We start from the raw sequence: 21,635 nt of genomic DNA, 5'->3' as shown, positions 1-21,635 counted from the left end.
TTACAAAAAGCAAAAAAAGTTAAGATTAAAACAGTGTCATTACTTTTATTGACTTATTTTAATGTAGTTTGAACCCCATATTTTTCAAATCTTCCATGCAAATTTTCCCCTCTATTCTTCCTAATCACTGTAAGTATAATTAGTGAACATAAATAGCATTAGAAAATGTTTCTCTTTCAAAGGCTATTCCCCTTAATTATTATACAGAGCATGCCAAATAGTAGCTTTTGATGCCAGCAGTTTTAAGCCCTTCATGGACTTAATCCTTTTTATTACTAGTGGCCTTGCCCCTCATCCATGAAAATAAAATAAAATATAATAATGTACCATATGAACTGGAACATTTTCTAAAAATTAGTAAGTTGTAAATTTGCTTTTGAAATCATTTGAAGTTTCAAATGTCATTGGTTATTATTTCCCAGCTACCATTGTACATATATGAGAATCATGAGAAGTGAGAAAGTACAGCCTAAAAATTATTTGCAAATAAAATAAAAAATATGAAGACTAAATTGACTGTGAAGTTGTTATAATGTAAAATTTTATAGATATTTAATTAAACATGTTGATTATGTATTTCTGAAATTTGGGGATCTATGCATTTCTTAGAGTTTAGAATCTCAGATATTTTGTGGACCTTGGACACTGTATATAATCCCTAATCAAACACCATTTACAGGACACCAGGGGACTCAGCAGTAATATAGCTGGTCTCTGGAAAGGACTCTGCTTCCAGATAATACATGTTCTTTAAAATGTTCTCTACAAAGAAAAATTAATTAATTAAAAAAATAAAGTGTGGTCCACAGACAAAGAATGATTATCTCTACATTACATTGTGTTTTTTAAACATCACAATAATTTTTACTAAGTTAAGAAGGTGTGCTTTTTTCATTTAATTCAATTTAGCATTTATTTATTATGTGCTTTAAAAATAATTCATTGGCCTTTTTCCATTCTAGAAAAGGCACACCAGACAATACATGGACTGACGCAAACAATTCTTCTTGATAGATTAGATGCTAAATATGAGAACATCTTATGAGTACTACAAGCAGCCATTGGAATGCAGGAATAATTGTTAGGTCAAGGAGGTAGATCGGGATACTGGATGTGTGAGTTTAAAAAGGAGATCCTTGCTCACACAGACAAAAATGAATTCCTGAAATAATGTTTCAAAAACTGTTCTATCACCACCATTTGTCCACCCTCCAGAACTAAAATATCATTGCTGACATGTACACGTAAGAAACTGTTTGACATTGAAATCGGGACTCAAAATAACTGTTGGCCCAGAAAGAAACTCACTACAGACTAATTCATTTGCCTCTCACCAGGACCATTATGGCTTGTCTCATTTTCGGTTCTTATAAGTGTATTGCTTATAACACATGATCTCACACATCTAGGGGAAATAATGAACAACATAAACTGATGAACAAAAACAGACCTGGAGACAGGGAAGCATAGATCAGATTGTAAAACTTCAGAGGGAAGGTAGGAGAGGGTGGGGGGAAGAGGGAAGAGATCAACCAAAGGACTTGTATGCATGCTTTTAAGCCTAACCAGTGGTCATGGACAACAGAAGGTAGGGGCATATGTGGGAAGGGGTTTGGGATGGGAATGTGGGGATGAGGACAATTATGTGATACCATAATCAATAAAGAAATTTTAAAAAAAGAAAGGAGAACAAAGGATAAAAAAAAAAGATATTGGTAATAACTTTTTTTCTGAATATTTTTACTTTACTTTTAAAATATAATTATATATATATATGTGTGTGTGTATATATATGTGTGTGTGTGTGTATAATTATATTTAGAAAGTAAAGTAAAAATATTCAGAAAAAGTTATTACACACACACACAGACACACACACACACACACACACACACACATATATATATATTAGATCAAATTTCCAAATACCTCGTTTCACTATTAACTTAAGAATCAAAGTCTACTGCATGTCATTATACATTGTATCCTCAAATAATTTATAATGAAATCTCAAAAATCCCAGATATGAACAATAAAATTCCCTGTTTATGAATAGAGAGATAGGAAAATCAGTCTGAATTGGCAGCAATCTAAACCTAGAATGCTTTTGGCAGTAGTCATGTTACTTCAATTAGTTGAAGTAATACTAATGGCTTCAAGAAAAAGTAATTATAGTTTCTGTGGGGTGTTAGTATATTACTAGTGTCCAGGTGCATGGATTAATGCACATAGAAAGGAAAATAATTAGAAGAAATATTTTAATATTACTATTTGCCCTTGCTCTGTAATGGAAGTGTTAGTGCCACCCCCTCACCTGCTCCACCATCCTGTCTACAGGGGGATCAATTGGGGCCAGGCACTCAGCTCTTGAGAGCCAAGCAGTAGCCCTGCCCCCATCACTGTCTGCAGGGCAATTGGAAGGGCGACTAGAGGGACAATTGGTCCAGCTCACACTGGCCTTGATCTGGCACCACCTGCTCCACCATCCCGCTGTGGTCCTGCTCTCATCTGGGCCCATCAGGACTGGAAGCACCTCCACTGCCGCCCTCTGCTAGTGCAGCATCACCGACACCCACCACGGTCTGCGCCACCCCCTGGTGGTCAGCACACATCACAATGAGTGGTTGAACTCCCAGTCAAGACAATTTGCATATTAGGCTTTTATTATATAGGAGGATATTATTTTTGAATGGATATGGAGCAAAGCCACTGATAATTAGAGGGCAAGCACATGAGGGCTTTAAAGTTGTGCTGGTATCAAGTGCCACCACTGAGATCTTGCAACAGTTGCTTTATGAAATAGGTGACTCGCTTACAGTTGGGAGATTATATAAAAATGTATGCTGCTGGAGTGCTTTTAAAGGCTCTCAAAACCATGTTCGATTAATTCTTTAGCAAGCCCTCCTGCAATCCACAACATTTTCCCCCGTACAGGTCAATTTTCAACTAGCCTTATGTTTATATGCATCCTGATTCAGAAAAATATGAGAACAATTAGCATATTCAACATTTAACTTTTCCACTTACAAAAAAAATGTTTTAAAATTTAAACTTGTAATAAAAGTGATAAATGCTTATATGTTTACTGATAACGTAAGAATCAGAATGTGTATCTCCTTTATTAGGGTTGTGTAAAATTAAAGTACTTCTACATGAAGAAATATTTTTTAAATTACTATTTTTCATTTACTTTTCACAGAATTTAAAATGTTTTATTAACCAGAGACAATCTGCTACCAATATGAGAATGCCAAGTAAAAAAACAACAAAAAACTATTCCAAATAAATGGGAAAACAAACCTGTTAGAAGACTTGACATGCAATGTTCTTTATTTATAGCAGCTCATTCTACTCAAACCATATCAGTAAATTTTACTAAACCATTCAGTGGAAATTCCAAAGTCAGAAGCACTAAAGCAACTAATGAAGCACGTTGAATAGTGTCAGTTATTAAACGACACGTTCTGTCCTACACAGGTTGCTCAGTTGGTTGGAACATCATCCTACAAACCAAAAGGTGGTGGGCTCAAATCTTGCTCAGAGCCCATACCTTGGTTGCAGGTTCAGTCCTGGTCAGAGGGTGAAAGGGAGGCAACCAATCTCTCTCTCTCTCTCTCTCTCAAAAATCAATAAAAACAGCCCTAACTGTTTGGTTCAGTGGATAGAGCATCGGTCTGTGGACAGGCCCCAGGTTCGATCCCAGTCAAGGGCATGTACCTTGGTTGCAGGCACATCCCTAGAAGGGGGTGTGCAGGAGGCAGCTGATCAATGTTTCCCTTTCACTGATGTTTCTAAATCTCTATCACTCTCCTTTCCTCTCTGTAAAAAAAATCAATAAAATATGTATTTTTTTAAATCAACAAAATCATATTCTCGGTAGCAATTTAAAAATTTGTTTATATATATTTTTTAATTGTCTTTTTTTTAATATATTTTATTGATTTTGTACAGAGAGGAAGGGAGAGAGATAGAGAGTTAGAAACATCGATGAGAGAGAGTCATCGATCAGCTGCCTCTTGCACACCCAGTACTGGGGATATGCCCACAACCAAGGTACATGCCCTTGACCGGAATCGAACCCGGGACCCTTCAGTCCCCAAGCCGATGCTCTATCCATTGAGCCAAATCGGTCCCGGGTAAAAATTTGTTTATAAAGAAAGAAAAGACAATGATACATTCTATGTGTCTCCCAGCTTAGTCAATTTTTACTTCAGCTTCCATCAGCAAGGTAATTTTAAAGTATGGATTTAATCAAGGCACATTTAAATATTTTAAAATTTTAGCACTTTGTCTATCAAATGAACAATGACAAAAAATGTTAACAGCAAATTATACTTGATGAGTCAGGAATTTTATATTGTGCTAGTGTTTGACTCAATAATTACACTTTTAGAACACTATTCAGTACTATAGTAATTATCAGAAAGGGAGAAAGGGCAAGACAAAGATATTCATTCAGAATTATTTATGAACATAAGTTTTGAAAAAACAACTAAGAGGCTTAGAATGGGGTAAACATTTTTAAGCAGAGAAAGTTAAAATGCTAATAAAACAGGGTTAAGGAAAAACAGCGATGCACAACAATAAACCAAATTGGTTCAACAACCTAAAATATTTGTCAAAAAGAGGAAAGTCATACATATATATATATATATATATATATATATATATATATATATATGTGTGTGTGTGTGTGTGTGTGTGTGTGTGTGTGTGTATTATATATACATATATATATTATACATATATTATATATACATATATATAAAAATTTTAGATACAATTTTTAAAGTTTGTATCTAAATTTGTTCTAATTTATGGGACTTACATGAATACATTGTAAGTATTGGCACTCTGTATTTGCAAACAGTATTCAAGCTCATTCTGTAACCTCCTCACTAATAATATCATTCATTGCAAGCATTTCATTTTCTTAAAATTATATATCAACCAAAGCCCCAATGCACAAAATTTGTGAGAGTAGGCCTTCCTTCCCGAGGCTGCCAGACTGGCTTACCTCAGACACCCGCTTACCTCTGGCACCCGGGACCCGGGCTTCCCTCCTCTGGCCAACAGCAGGCACTCAGGCTGCTTCCCTCCTCCGGCTCCCCGCAGGCCCCCAGGACACAGGCCGGCTTCCCTTGGGCTGCCCGCAGGCACCCAGTACCCTGGCCAGCTTCCCCCAGGCCACCCACAGGCACCTGGGACCCTGGCCGGCTTCCCTTCAACCCTGGTTTTGTCAGGAAGGATGTCCAGAATGACGTTTGAAGATATGAGGTCTAATTAGCATAATACCCTTTTATTATTAATATATGTTCTTGCTCTTATAAATAGTAGTATTGCAATTTTACTTACTTTACCACAATATTTCCTAAACACCGAGCCTTTAGTTTTTGCATGTTGTCGTCCAAAATCATAACTGCAAAATAAAATACAAATAAATACTCTGACTAAAAATGCATGACCTTAAAGCATAAATGTTTCCCTATTTTCTATATTCAACACTCAAAACTGTAGCTTAAAAAGAGGCATCTTTTAATTCCTGTAAGACCATCCTATATAATAAAGAGCTAATATGCAAATGGTCATCACACCCTCGCACTCTCACAGGGGGCTGGGGGACCTGAGGTCACACCCCTCACCCTGCAGGGCTTGACAGGGATGGAGCCACCAGGGTCTTGGTCTCTTGCAATTTCGAGGTGTGCACTGGTGGGCAGGGACTTGACTCTGGGTCCTGCGGCACGTCCCAGACTCTGACAGGAGGGAGATTTTCATATATATTTTATGACTTTTCTTTCATCTCTGACACTTATATTATAGAGAAAGGGAAAATAATAATATTAAAATATTTCCTCTAATTAATTCTCTTTTAATGTGCATGAATTTCATGCACCAGGGCACTAGTTTATTTATATGTGTGTGTGTGTGTGTGTGAGTGTGTGTGTAAATGAAAATGTCTCACAAAAAAATGTAGAATACATGCTTTTGATTTCTAACAAGACCATGAATTCTCCTTAGAATTTTCCATAAAGACATTATATTTCAAACAAACTAGTAATTTCACAATCTATGTTCATATCCATTTAAACATATCCTTCTATTCTACTAAAAAAAAAAACATTAAAAATATGTTCAGCTTTTCAAAAATTAAAGGAAACAAGTAAAGTTTTAAAATATACCAAAAAAATATTTCAAGCACTAAACATAAAGCACTGAAAAGCCTGGAAACCCTATTTTTCTGATGTAAGACTTCATATCTACTTACAAGCCTTACAGGTCAATTTAACCTTCCCAAATATTATGCCAGTGCTTTCTGTGTTATACTGTTAAAATCCTGAATGATGTTAGATCAAAGCATTATCCACTTTCAGTAACCTTAGTAGAACCTGGAAATGAGGATGTATCATCATGTTTTAAGCTTTAATAGATTCTTTATGTAGCTTCATCCATCCAGGTTATTCCACTGGAAGAAGCTATGAGAAAAGAAGGGCATTCTCCCCAGAAAAAAAATTAATGGCTCCCTTCTTTGTGTGCCCAGAGCACTTTGTTTTAAAATTCCATTCTGACAGTTATTAGCAGGGCAGCTATCTGTCTCTCACTAGACTGTGAGTTCGTGAAGGGTAGAGGCCAAGCCTACTTCATCTTTGTGTCCCGGAATCCCAGAACAGCGGCTGTTTGCTATGTGTCCCTGCGCACAGCCTTTTACCCCTTCATTTTCCCGTCCAAAAAGGGAGGGTGATTCTTTTCTCGTGGTGTTGGTATAAGAATTATTTGGGGGTGGAAATAAAGTGACACACTTGTACAAGATATTCAATGAATGTTATACTGAATGTTTTTCACACATACAAAAAAGTTGTATTTTTTCCTTTCTCAAATAAGTGCTGCTTTTTATTCTAATATTGAATGTTACATTATTCTTCTGAATCTCTGAAAAGCCATCAAACATATAAAGATCGTGAGTCATAAAGTCACTATTTCCTTGGTTATGAATATTTTAGTTCTAATGTGTAACCTGTAATGGCTTTCAGACAATAAAAAATGTCTGTACTGAAATTCCATGAGGCATCAAAGCTTAACTCATCCTTTCTGCTGGATAAGAAAACGGCACTGAAACTACTGAAGGGAAATGTGCTCAACATCTCCCACATCTTCAGTGTCTATAGATGGCTCAGCACTACAGCAATTTTTCTGACAAAAGGAGTAAGGATGACAGAACTGTTTAAAGGGAGGGTTTCACTAACACTGGATTCGCCTTTCCAAGCCTGGATTTCACAGAATACCTATTTCTGCCCTTTAAAAAAAATATCTTACGTGTCTTTTTATAAATATACCTGCTGGGTTAAACCAAATGATCCACATTACTTTAACTAGTCATTGTCCTAGCAGGAAAATAGAATGTTTTCATGTTGGAGAAACAGAAGACAAATCTTTCAATTTTATAATTTGCGTGCAAATAGGAATTATATGCAGGAATCATACTCTTCCACAAAGCTGGATTTCCTCACAAACCTATTTAAACTAAATTGTGTGACCTTATGCAAATGCCAACTTGGGCGCCTCATTTTCTTTGTTTGAAAAATGAATGTCTGAGTCTGCATCGAGTCAGTCCACCTGGCTGCTCTGAGATGTCAGGCCCTTCCCAGCTTAGACTGCGTGCAGACCTGTGCTAAAGCTTCCTTGTGCCATCACAGCACGGCAGCCCTCTGAAGCAGGCGGAGTAAGGAAAGGAAGGTTTGAAAAGTTAGATGACGCTCCTAATTATGCAGCTAGGGAATGGAGCCCGAGGGAATGTACTGAACTGTTATAATCACTACCAACAATTTAACAACAAATACTGAAGGATATTGTGGATGAGAAGATTTTTGATTTTAGAGTCCTTACTCTTTATATTTATCACGAGCCAGACGGTTCAAAAGCCTTATCATCTCTCCTAAATTTTAAAAAAGTAGCATAATGGGGAAAAAAACAAAAAACAACAACACACGCAACTGCAGCTTTTGTCACAAAAACAAACAAATAAACAAAAATAAGTAAAACACAATGATTTGCATTGTCTTCAGGAGCTAATCAGCTATGTTATCTTTGGAAAGCTGTTTAGTCTTTCTGGGCACCAGTTAGTTCATCTTTAAAATGGTCCTAATATCTCTGAATTAAATATACTTCAGCATGAAATAAAATAATGTATATAAAGTACTGAGTACCTAGCAGGTTTCATAACATAGTAATTTTACATCCTTATATTATATTTTTAAATTGGAAACTTATTTTTCAATTACAGTTTATATTCAATATTATTTTTATTAGTTTCAGATGTACAGCAAAGTGGTTAGACAGTGGTTGGACAATTATATACTTTACCAAGTGTTCCCCTGATATTCCTAATACCTAGCTGGCATCATACATAGCTATCAGAATATTATTGATTATATTCCCTATGCTGTACTTCACATCCCAATCAATATTTTATAACAATCAATTGTACATTTTAATCCCTTCACCTTTTTCATCCAGTCCCCCAACCTTCCTCCCTTCTGGCAATTATCAGTCTGTTCTTTGTATCACATCCATATCTTCAACACGTCTTATAAATTATGCTATTTTCTTGGTTAAAATGCCATTTAGAACATGTTATTGGAAGTTTATCATCTTATTTATGATCAAATTGGCTAATAAAAATTAAGGCATTCCTTATAAATACAGGTATTCATTCATTACTAAGCACCTAACATGTTTCATGCAATATGACTCACTATTCACAAGAAAATGGCAAAATTTTTAACCTCAGATACTTTTAAAAATCAGGGGCATTTCTCACCATTGTATCCTGGCACACACTTTCCTGCTTGCCCTGGAGGAGGTGTTTTCGAATTGCCTAATCCAATGCATGACGCTGTAATTGGAGATCCAGTTTCTGGAAAAAGAAATATTTATTGTTTAATGTTTCAATTTGAGATCATGATTTCTTCAGTGTGTTCTCTGTCCTTCTCCACCAAGTTTGTCACCAAGAATTTAAATGCATGAGAAGATCAATAGTGCCAACGCATTATTTAAAAATGAAAAAGTCCATTAATTTTGCTATATCGACATTTTAAAAATTGAAGACACAGAATAACGCATGTAATAGTGCTTCTTTTAAGAGAAAGAAAGTCCTCACATGTGTTTTCGGCTGTGAATGGCAGGTGCCAAGAATGGAGAATTGTGTGACTGGGAGAGGTTTACAACACATGTTAGGAGTGAAAAGATCTCTAGAAAAGATGCTCTTAACTCACCGAGAGTTATTGTATTTTCTCATTTTATCAGAGTAACGTGCAAAATATTTCTGTTATTTATAGCTTCGTCTCTGGAATACATAACCCAACCATTTTTTAAAACTATATGAATATCATACTCTAATATTTTGAAGAACTGCCTTTGCCTGGAAACACTGGCATCTGAAGCTATTATAAATTTACCAATGCTGTATCAAAGTGCTCTGGGTCTGTGTTCCCCGGGCTTCTAGAAGGCCTGAAACATGGGAAGAAAGATATCAATACTATGCTGCTTATTTCAGCAAGGCCAGAGACAATTAGCCTGCACTGAAAAGCAAAAATGTTAAATTTCTTTAGCTCCGATGGTAACACTCAGAAAAATAGCAGTGCTTACATTATAACTTAGCTCTGAAAGTGATTAGTTTTATGAAGCGTTCATTTGTTATTATTAGTAAATACAAGTTTAAACTTAAACAGAATCTTTTAGGTATGAGCTTTGTATCTGTGAAGGAGTAGGATAAGAGGGGATTGATAGTGAACATTTTCAGAACTACTCGCTTAACATCATACACATGCATACACCCCAGGGACTAGTTGCCAACCCAGTCAAGTCCAAAGTAATCTTCTGCCTTCCTAAGTATGCAGAATGTTTTCCTTCCAAGATGGGCCCTATCATAATTTATCACACCGTTTTGTATCACTTTATGGTGACGGGAAGAATTTATTACTATTCTTTACTTTCCGGCATCATTCAGTTTATTATTCACGTTTTGCGGATGGTGGCTCAGCTGGGTGGCATCAATAACGGAAGATGGACTCTTGAACATTAAGACACAGTCCCTAAGTCACAGCCCGGTGCTCACGGTGCTAAGCCATATGGCCACCGCTGAGGAGGGGCAGCAAGTACCCAGAGCAGACGTTTTTGATGTTTCGCAAAGAATTCTCGGGTCTCTTTTCACAGCAAGACAGAAAGTGGGGGTGTATCTTATGAAATGGGACCCATCCGCCATGCCGCTTCCTGGCCACTCTTCCTCCAGTGCAGCCAAAGCAGGGGAGGAGATCCACGGGATTAGAAGGGTCCACAGCATTTCCCCCTTTGCTTTCAACAACTAAGTGCTCACTTCAGCTGTCCCCCAAAACTGATGGGAGAGACAAGGGCAGCAGTGATACAGGAAGCAGCCCCGTGGAGTGAGGTTCTGAAAGGCAGGTGCACAGACAGAGCAGGCGACATAGGAAACAGAGATGCTGGGGCACACTGGGAAAGGAGATACCCGCCTTCAAATGCCACTGTTCCCCCTCCCACCCTTGTGGGAAGCAGCTGCTAATGTAAACCTGCTGTTTGAAATCTTGCCCAGCTGGCATGGCTCAATGGACGAGCGTCCATCTATGAACCAGGAGGTCACAGTTCAGCTCCAGATCAGGGCACGTGCCTAGGTTGTAAGCTCCATTCCCAGTGCGGGACGTGCAGGAGCCACCCAGTAATGATTCTCTCTCATCAATGATGTTTCTATCTCTCTTCTTCCTTCCGCTCTGAAATCAATAATATATATATATATATATATATATATATATATATATATATATATATATATTAATATATTTTATTGATTTTACACAGAGAGGAATTGAGAGGGATAGAGATTAGAAAAGTCGATGAGAGAGAAACATCGACCAGCTGCCTCTTGCACACCCCCTACTGGGGATGTGCTCGCAACCAAGGTACATGCCCTTGACCAGAATCAAACCCGGGACCTTTCAGTCCGCAGGCTGACGCTCTATCCACTGAGCCAAACCGGTGTCGGCAATAAAAAAAATATTTTTAAAAATAATAAAAATAAAGGAAATCTTATCAAGTTTAGTTTGTCAACAGGGGTAGTCCAATCATCTGAATTTCAAACTCACCACATTTCTTAACAACATAAGGCTTCTCAGCAACTTGTCAACAGATGGCTGAAGACCCTACACAGTACCTTCTAAGGGCTCTAGTTCATGCCACCTAAAAGAAAACAAAGGATCACTACATTCAAACCCTAACTGCACCCCACTTCAACTCATCTCACTGTGGTTTCCTATAGGAGACACCAGCACTCTGCTCTTCCTGTAAGATCAGTGAGTGTGGAAGAGGAGGCAAGAATACAACCTCGTCTTAAATAAGGACATAAGGAAGGATCAGTGAAGCACTGCCTAAATAAGCTAACGTTATACACTAGAGTTCCAGTGCACCAAATTCGTGCTCAGGGCTGTGAGGGGGTGTCCCACAGCCCAGCCTGCACCCTCTCCAATCTGGGATCCCTCTCACAATCTGGCTTCCAACCACTTGCCTGCATCTGCCTGATTGCCCCTAAATGTTTCTGTATGCCAGTCTGATCACCCCCTAACCACTCTCCTGCTAGCCTGATCAACACCTAACTGCTCCCCTGCCAGCCAGATTGCCCCTAACTGCTCTCCCCTGCAGACCTGGTCCCCCCCCAACTGCCCTCCCCTGCAGGCTTGGTCCCCCCCAACTGCCCTCCCCTGCAGGCCTGGGTCCCCTCCAACTGTCCTACTCTGCAGGCCTGATTCCTCCCAAATGCCCTCCCCTGATGGCCATCTTGTGGTGGCCATCTTGTGTCCACATGGGGGCAGCTATCTTTGACCCCAGAGGGGTGGCCATCTTGTGTGTTAGAGTGATGGTCAATTTGAATATTACCTCTTTACTGTATAGGATACTTCCTGAGATTCTTAAGCATCTTTGTATAGTGATTACATATTTATAACCTTTTAACCTTCAACTGTTTTGTTACAGTTCATATTTGTAAGAGGACTATGAAAAGCATATTTTTAAATGATTATTTTCAATTAATTTTATTTTTTAAAATATATTTTATTGATTTTTTTTACAGAGAAGAAGGGAGAGGGATAGAGAGTTAGAAACATCAATGAGAGAGAAACATCGATCAGCTGCCTTCTGCACACCCCCCACCAGGGATATGCCCATAACCAAGGCACATGCCCTTGTTTGGATTCTAACCTGGGACCTTTCAGTCCGCAGACGGATGCTCTATCCACTGAGCCAAACCGGTTTCGGCTATTTTCAATTAATTTTAAGGGCAGTGACTTAAACTATATGATATTACTTTATACCTTGAACATTAGCATTTTAAGTATCTCATTAACCTTATTGTGGTATTCATTTAGAGGATTAGAAAGAAAAGAAAACAGACACATGGAAGGTAGTTACATTAAAAGGATGCAATCAGACAAGTGAGAGTTCCTAGGACTCTAAGCATAATAAGGAATCATACTTAGGACAAAAGTGGGATGAGAAAGACCATAATGGTTGTACAGAACATTTATATCTCTGAATTTCCTGAGGCCCTAAAACTGAACCACCCGTAGAGCCAGCACGCATATGTGTGGGCACAAACCTCATAACCACCTGGCTCTCAGGCTGGTACATGTGCAGAATAGGCTCTGGTTAAGGAAAGCCCCCAGGCGTGCTGCAGCCCTTAACCAAACTCCGATGGCCTCCTCAAGACCCATTTTAACGATGTTCTAAAAACCTCTGCTTCACACTATACAGGCTACAGTGAACAGGTGAGCAGTTATCGAGGGAGTCAGGAAATCCAGGCGTGACACTGTGACTGAGAAACAGCTGCATTAAACAATACAGAACATTTTCTTTGAAAAAGAGAATTCAGTACTTCATTTGGAGCAATCTTTTCAAAGACCCCTAACTTAGAAACACACAATGCTTAGCAATTCAACAGCACAATTCCTTTAGATGAGAGACAACCAGGAAGAAGATGGCAGGGAATTGAAGAATGTGAAGGATAAGTTACCTTGGCACGTTTATATGCATACTGCGCTAGAAGCTAATACAGACACTTCACTGTTTTGTATGAGTCTTTACTGCCTCACTCTACCCTGCTGCATTAGTGAGCTGTTACCTAAATGAATTCTCCTTAACACTTGTCACTCTAAAGCAGGGCTGGGGAACATCCAGCCAGTGGGCCACATAAGGCCCAAGAAATCATTTTAGGGCTGAGCTAGTTAAATATTTGACCAAATATAGCCTAATTTGGCTAATTTAGCCTAATAAGGCTAATTTTTAAGTCGATATTTTATATGGCCCACAAATGATGTTATGAATATCCAATTGGCCCTTGGCAGAAAAAAAACAAAACGGTTCCCCACCCCTGCTCTAAAGGGAGGAAAGAGAGGTAATGTACATTATATTTTCAAAGGGAAGCTATGCTGTGTACCATGCTAATGCTTGTGTGTTTATGTATGTGTGCATACATGCAAAAATATACTGAGGCCCAACCAAGAAAATGTACTTGGTGTGCACAGTTCTTTCAGAGAAGAAGAATGAAACAGACAAGGTTCCTCCTGCGAGTCTCTGAGGGGAAACAGAGGGGAAGAGAAATCACACACACTGCGTTTTCAGAGGAACAAAAATCCCTGTGACAGAGTGTGAACCCCGTCTCTCACATTTGCAATGGAAACAATGGTGGTATGTATCACCTATTAGCAAATATTTATTGAGCAACTATTATAGGTGTGGATCTGTCCTTAGAACTGAGGATATATACATGAGGAAAGTATTAATAGAAAAGAAGCTCAAGAGAGGTAAATGAGGAGACAGATCATAAAGACAACTTCAGCCTGGCCAGCATGGCTCAGGGGCTGAACCAGGAGGCACAGTGCAATTCTCAGTCAGGGCACATCCCGGGTTGCAGGCTCGGTCCTCAGTAGGGGTGTGCAGGAGGCAACTGATCAATGATTCTCTCTCATCACTGACGTTTCTCTCTCTCTCTCCCCCTCTCCCTTCCTCTCTGAAATCAATACAAACATGTTCAAAACAACTACTTCAAAGTCCTTATAAGACTTTAAGCTTTAAGTCTGGGTGATGCTATAAGCTAATGAGGGCTTTTGAACAACAATGCAAATAAGATTTACTTACATATTTGCACATCATTTAGGGTTAATTAACAAGTTAATTTTGTTTGGGGTTTTGAGAGAGATGTATGGGAAGAAGTACATGGGCAGACATAAGCTATGAGAATAGCTGGTTAATGGTAGAGATTCCTGTGGCTTTCTCAGCATCAGGAACCAATTCACAGAAGAATTCACTAGACTTACAGAAATGCTAAGGCCTACCTGCCTGGTATATGAAAAATGGCCCACACAAACCAACAATGATAACTTTTGTTGTTGTTAATCCTCTGCCGAGGACATTTTTCCATTGATTTTCAGAGAGACTCAAAGGAAGGGGAAGAGACAAAGAGAGAGAGAGAGCATCAGTCTAAGAGAGACACATCAGTTGATTGCCTCCTGCACCCACCCTGACCAGGGCCAGGGATTGCACCTGCAACCTAGGTACATGCCCTTGACTAGAATCAAACCCAAGACCCTTCAGTCCGCACAGGCCTACACTCTATCCACTGAGCCAAACCAGCGAGGGCAAGATGATCACTTTTGTTATGTAAGTGTTGGTGTGTATATAGATGAATACAACATTTCTGAAGTAGCAATTTGTCAATTTAAAAAATCCTTAAAAATGCAAATACCCTTTAACCCAGTTGTTCCAGGTAAGGGATAAATACAAGAAAATATTTGGAGAAGTTCACAAATATTAAGCAACAATGACATTCATCACATATTATTTATATTAAAGTTTAGAAGATTATCCAAAAATATGAATAGTTTATATCAAGTAGTAATGCAAAGCCATTCACACACCCTAAAATATGTCTGATTGGAAATAATTCCCACAAAATGTTGTTTAGAAAATTTGTAAGACAGAAAACCCAATATAATCTTTTTTAAAAATACTGTAATATACACTGAGCAAAAATAAACATCTGGGCAAGACACATTAACATTTTAACAGAAGTTACTTCTGAATAGTGAACAAAAGGGATATTATGTTGAAGAGTTCAAAAGAGTCCATCCAGCTGAAACCAGTTTGGCTCAGTGGATAGTAGGGGTGTCAAACTCAATCAGAGAAGGGGCCAAAATCTAAAATCCAGCCTAAATCGCAGGCCGAATGGTTTACTGAACAGTCATAAACTGTCATTGTGATGGAAACGCAGCGGAGTGCAGTGATGACAGCGAGGTGCGGGCCACATTGCAAGGCCTGGCGGGACGGATTTGGCCCGCGGGCCTTGTGTTTGACACATGTGGGATAGAGCATTGGCCTGCAAACTCAAGGATCCCAGGTTCAATTCCAGTAAAGGGCATGTACCTTGGTTGTGGGCACATCCCCAGGAGGGGGTATGCAGGAGGCAGCTAATTGGTGTTTCTCTCATCGATGTTCCTAACTCTCTATCCTTCTCCCTTCCTCTCTGTTAAAAAAAATCAATAAAATATATATTTTTAAAAATTCTATCCAAAACATTGGCATTTGTCCACAGTGGGGATAAAAGGGGCTGCAATTTATTTGCTACCCCTCTTAACACATAGGACCCAGGTCTTCTCTTTTTTAATTTGGGTCACCTTTTGAAGGATCTGACAAATAGCAGGGGGGTGGGGGGGAGGAAATGATACCTTGTTTCCAGGCACAGGACTTCAGAATTTTAGAACACTGTTTCTGGAACCTGAGTATCATGTAAGATGGCCTCCTACTCTAAATCCTTCAAGATAAAAATGTCACTGGCAGCCCAGCAGGTGTGGCTTAGTGGTTGAGCACTGTCCTATGAACCAGGAGGCTGGGGTTCTATACCAGGTCAGGGCACATGCCTGGGTTGCAGGCTCAATCGCCAGTGGGAGGTATGCAGAAGGCAGCCAATCAATGATTCTCTCTCATCATTGACGTTTCTATCTCTCTCTCCCTCTTCCTTCCTCTCTGAAATCAATAAAAATAATTTTTTTAAAAATGCCATGGGCAGGTGTTTCTATCAACAATCTCCAGCCATTCCCAGGCAGGGGAATGAAGTGTTCTTGGACCCACCATTCCGGCCAATTCATCACTAAGTACCTCTAAGTTGTCTCAACCAACAGCACCCTGAGCACAAACTCCCTTGCTGATCTCTGCCCCTAGCTGTGACACAAAACCAAGATACATGGTTGTTGTTTTAGGCCACTAGGTTTTTTTTCTTTTTTAGAAAATAATAGATTCTTAGAACATTTGCCACTAAAAATACCACAAAATCTTTCAAAAGAGAGTGAGTGGAGTTCTTAAAAAGAATTGTGCACATAATTATATGAAACATTCTCCTAGCCTGTGACAGTTGAAATCAGATATTGTCTGTGTGCTTGAAAATCACTGTGTCAGCAGGACCAAACACAGTCCAGTCCTGGACATTTCATCCTCAGGAACTGTTTGCTGATAAGTAAATGCATATTTTTACATGATTTTAGGCTTCAGTTCCCATTATTGAGATTGGAATACTTAAAAAAAAAAAAAAAAAAGCGCAAATCACAGAATGCAATCCCATAATGAACAAAAGGACAGAAGAAACAGAGGACTCAGGGAAAAAAGAAAAATATTTTGTGTGTTACAGCTATACTTCTGTTGCAATCTTTTCTTATTCCAAGAATGATAATTAAAAGTCAGTCCTTCAATACATATTTATTAAATATATACCACTCAGTGAAAGGTATTTTTTTGGGGAAAGGGAGCATCCAGGGTGAAAAGACATGGTAAACAGAAACAGACATGGTGTGCCAAGGTAGAGAAATTAGACCAGGTAGGGAATGCCTGCTAGTTGTTCATCAGAGCAAAGCTTGCGGATGGTGGGTGGACAAGCGATAATAAGAAACAAATGAGATAGATGAGCAGAGGCAGATCCTGACATGTTTTTTATGCAATGTTAAGGAATCTGGATAAGTCCAGGAACACTGGGAGACGGGGGGGGGGGGGGGGGGGGTAGCAGAAGCAATTTGCTCAGAATTGCATTTTACAAAAACCTCTTCAGTAGCAAAGTAGAGCACTGCACCAACAATCCCAACCCGGAGCAGGAAATCAGCTAGATGTTGCTGCTCTAATGTCCTGGAAGATGAGACTAAATTTGAGGCATAATCAGGATCAAACAAAAGCTCTTGGTGATTGTTGGGGGGAGGGGTGGGAGAAGACAGCCCCAGGATTTGCTTCACAAGTAAGAATTAAGAGTAGATATGAGTGAGGGTTAAGAACACGGTGGCCAGTTTGCACATCCAGCTCTGCACATAAGCTCTCCTGGGCATCCGGAACCCTGCTGTCCTGCCTCCACTGTGGTTCTAGGAACACTACATTTAAGCAATACGGCTTGAGAAGCTGCTGGCCCATGCAGAGAACTGAAGTCCTGGAACTAAACTAATTCAGCAGCCTAGTACCACGGAGGCATATGAATCACAGCATCGTGATGGGCATAGAAGCAATGTCTAAAGAAACTCTTCTCTCCACCTGTGAATCTATACACTGAGCCATAAATAACTTGAATGGTGGTATCGGAAAGAAAGCAAAAAAATGAGACGTACCCGTGAAAGAAAATCAATTTAATCCTTGTGTCAGCGAGATGGTAGGATAAAGTTTAAAATACTTAATTCAAAGCGGCCTACCTTTTCCTACTGGAGGCAGCCCATTAATTCAAACTGTGAGACACTGGTCTTATCCCACACCCTTACCAGCACGCTGCCTCTGACTGTGGAGAAACTCATAAATAACCTGCAGTTGAATTAGATAAGAATACAGATTTAGTGAAGGTGTAAAATAAGACATATGGAGAGAGAAGTCTGGACAACACAGAACAATGAGAGTTCCAGTTCTAATCGTAACTAGCAAGTAGACTTTGGAAAATTTATCTGTGATTGCTCTCCTCATCTATAAATTGAACTCTTATGTTCCAAGTGTTCTTGAGTCTGGATTGTGGACAGGGCATGGAACTAAAACAGCCTTTACATTCATGAAGGGTTATTTATGGAGAATAAAGAAAAGAAAAATATTAGTGAGCGTTACTGTGCACCAGCAACTCTGCTGCACTGTTTGTATATATTTCACTTCATGTCAAGCGTTCTACAGGCCCCTGTGAAAAAGCCTGAGCAGACCTTGGACTTGCCTGAAGCTACCATCCAAGTTATTGAACCAGGATTTAAACACAGTGCTGTTAGGGTTCCACATCACTTTTCACTGCCTTTTCACTTTCCCAAGAAGAATCATGTTGTTTTCCAAATAAGAACTAACAGCAAAAGAAGAATCAGGAGGTATATTGTGCGGCCGACAGACCCCCAGTGCAGGAGTTTAAATGCAAATTTTCAGGCTGTAAGGTTTGTCAAGGAAGGGTTTAAGAAGGAGTTTTCTTGATAAAGATCTACAAACACTTGACATATTTCACCTTTCTAAATCAGAATAAGTGTGATTCTTGCCAAGGGCAGATCTAGAATAGATGATATTTCAAAGACCAAACCAACTTTGTATTATTAATCGATTTCCCAGTGTTTAGTATCTTGTCTGATGTAATAATGAACACAAATAGAGATTCTTAAAAGCAATTCTACCTACTCTAACTGCTTCATGTATAGTAATCACATTTGAAAAATACCTGACATGAAGTTATTTCTATGTTTAATGCTATAAAGATGAAAATGTCTGATTCAATGACCGCTATTTGTCTTGGGGCATTATTTTCAGATGGATTAACAATTTGTAAACAGTGATTCACCTTCAAAAGAAAAAGTCTCATCAAGCCCAGCTAACATTTGGCAAAAGATTATTCCCTCTACAAACCAAATTCACATAGTTTACCTCTAAGCTCCTGCTTCTCAAATTATCAGTAAAAATTACCTGCGTTAAAGTAAAGACTGCTCCAAATGGGAAAAAAAAAAAAAAAATGTGGTTGCCAGGCAACACAGATAACAAACATCAGGTCTTTTTTTTTTCTTTTTCTTTTTTCTCTCTCACCAGATGGATACCGTCAGCATCACTAGCTGAACATTGCTGAGATGGCATTGTGTCCATGTAACCGTTTTCCCCTCAATAACAACTTTGCATGCTAAATTATATACATTTTCTTTTCCATGAATGGAAAAAAAAGATATACATTTCTTTTTGACCATTACATCGAGAAAAGGAAAAATGGGGCAGTGATTCATTCCTACTACCAAAGATTGCATTGTACTATTAGAAAGCAGCATGAAGTATACACTGAACAACCCAGTCCATGGGGCAATGGCACTGCCAGTTCAGGCCAACCCAGCCCTTGGATGTCCACAGTGAGCATGCCAGAGTCTGCTTCAACCCATTTGAAAATCCAAAAATGTACTTTAATGAAACCTTTTCACCATAGCCCAAATCTGATGGGCTCGGAAGTTAAGTAAAACCCAGAAGTAAGGAATCACAGAAAGTTGTAAAGTAAAACCTAGGAAGACAGCATTTGATTGAACAAGTAATATTTTACTCCAAGATCTGCTGCCAGAGGAGCATTGGGACTACTGGTTCCCAAACCATAGAGTAAAGATTTTAAATCGTTAAAGATTGAGTCTTCCAGGTAATGTCACAAGATGTTTTCCTCATTCATTGTCTTGTCAGTCATATGTGTTCACCCTGGGAAGAAATTTTGCAGAAAAAATATACAGGATTTTGCAGGGGGCACAAGCTAGGTATGTATTCATTAGAAGAAAAGCATTCATATCTAGCCCATAGTTGTAAAATGTTCTTGAAAAGGTAGAAATAACAAGTGTCATAGAGCTTCCGGTGCTGAATTCCAGACATGGAGAAAATTACCCATTATCAGCTGAACTTAGAACTACAGACTGACAGATTTAAACCTTTCTGCAATAAGTACATCAAACCTAATGCACAAAAGTGAAATGTTAGATAATACAAGGGTAACAAAGGAAAAGAATGACTCAGAAAAAAAAAAAAGTGACTTAAACTTTGATACCCTACCTATAAAATTTTCAAATCCTGGCTGTATTCACAATTAGTCTACTTAGAAGGAATGAGTCAGTGCTATATTTGAGTCTGTACTGTCTCATAGAAATCTCTCCCCAGGATAATTACCATTAAACTTATAGAGACTTACTCCATTTTGTGTTTTTGATTCTTGTAAGCAAAATATATTACTGTCTTTTTTTTTTAAATCCTGAGTTAATGGATCTTTCCAGATAAACCAAAGTATGAGGACCAAATTGAGCCAGCCTAACCAATTTTTGAGTTCACAACTATTGTCCCAGTTGTCATTTCTCAGGAAATATGTCTTACCAAACTGCAAAAATAAGGATTATCACATCAAGTAACCTTGACACATTTTAATAACACAGTATGAGGATGTGTGTGCTTTGAGGATCAACGATTTTGATTTAAAACTGGCATGATTGAATTTGCTGGAGCCTTTGGGTCCACTTTAATAAAATCCAGAATTATCAGATTCCTCCTCAAAGGAGGAGGATTTAGGCTATATATAGAATATGGTTACTTCAGAACTAGCAGTCGCAATTAAAACTGCAGCAGGTCAATCAAACAGGGCGAGAAATACTGTGATTACTGCAAGATGTAGGAACTCAGCAAAGAAGGCTCAAGGCAGATAAAGTAAGATCAATAACCTTAATCGTCACCAGTGTCTCAATCCATTAGGTGACTGTTTTCCCACTGAAATCCCTCCATGGGGTTTTAAAAATTCTGTGAAAAAGTTTAGTCCTCCATTGAAGTGACAGAAACAAAACAAATAAAGGAGCCACAAAATCACACAGTGCGGCTCAAGTTGCTGGACCTAAGGATACTTGAAACACTTTCAACATAAGCTCTATATCTCCTCATGGGAACACACAGTATTAATATGTCCTGCCAGCAGGTAGAAAGAATCATGGATTCTTTTGATCTAAGGCATTTACCAAGTTGCCCCTTATAAACACCATTATGGAACTTGAATATTCTAACTTTGTAGCTATTGTCTTTGATTAATTGATAGCAAGTGAAGGAATAAAGTGTTGCTACCTAGGATTAAATAGCATTAAAAAGTGAGAAGTCAGCTCAGATGATATGGCGCAGTGGTTGAGCATCGACCCATGAACCACGAGGTCACCAGTTCGATTCCTGGTCAGGGCACATGGCTGGGTTATGGGCTGGGGTGTGCAGGATAATGTTTCTCTCACATCAATATTTATATCTTTCTCCCTCTTCCTTCCTCTCTTTCTAAAAATCAATAAAAACATATATATTTTTTTAAAAGTGGGATGTCAAACTACCATTTCTAAACCAGTGTCATCTATACTAATAAAAGACTAACATGCTAATTTAGATACCCCCTACTGGGGATATGCCCGCAACCAAGGTACATGCCCTTGACCAGAATCGAACCCGGGACCTTTCAGTCCCCAAGCCGATGCTCTATCCATTGAGCCAAACCGGTCTTGGCTAATTTAGACTAGATAGATCAAAGTCATTCCGGATGTACTTCCTGACAAAGCTAGGGTGTGGTTGGCCTG

At 38.8% G+C, this 21,635-nt stretch overlaps 1 protein-coding gene across 1 annotated transcript in view; it reads right to left on the bottom strand.

Annotated features, from left to right (window-relative positions):
• ACSS3 (acyl-CoA synthetase short chain family member 3) overlaps positions 1-21,635 on the bottom strand; it is a 158,604-nt gene that overhangs the window by 27,806 nt on the left and 109,163 nt on the right. The window contains exons 10-11 of the mRNA XM_036456557.2: positions 8,816-8,911; positions 5,356-5,419 (exon numbers count right to left, since the gene is read on the bottom strand). Coding sequence (XP_036312450.1) covers positions 5,356-5,419; positions 8,816-8,911 — 160 coding nt within the window. The remainder of the gene's footprint in view (positions 1-5,355; positions 5,420-8,815; positions 8,912-21,635) is intronic.

This window comes from Pipistrellus kuhlii, unplaced genomic scaffold (assembly GCF_014108245.1).
Source record: "Pipistrellus kuhlii isolate mPipKuh1 unplaced genomic scaffold, mPipKuh1.p scaffold_m20_p_3, whole genome shotgun sequence".
NCBI classification, from domain to species: Eukaryota; Metazoa; Chordata; class Mammalia; order Chiroptera; family Vespertilionidae; genus Pipistrellus; species Pipistrellus kuhlii.
This window is presented reverse-complemented; position numbering and strand designations above follow the sequence as displayed.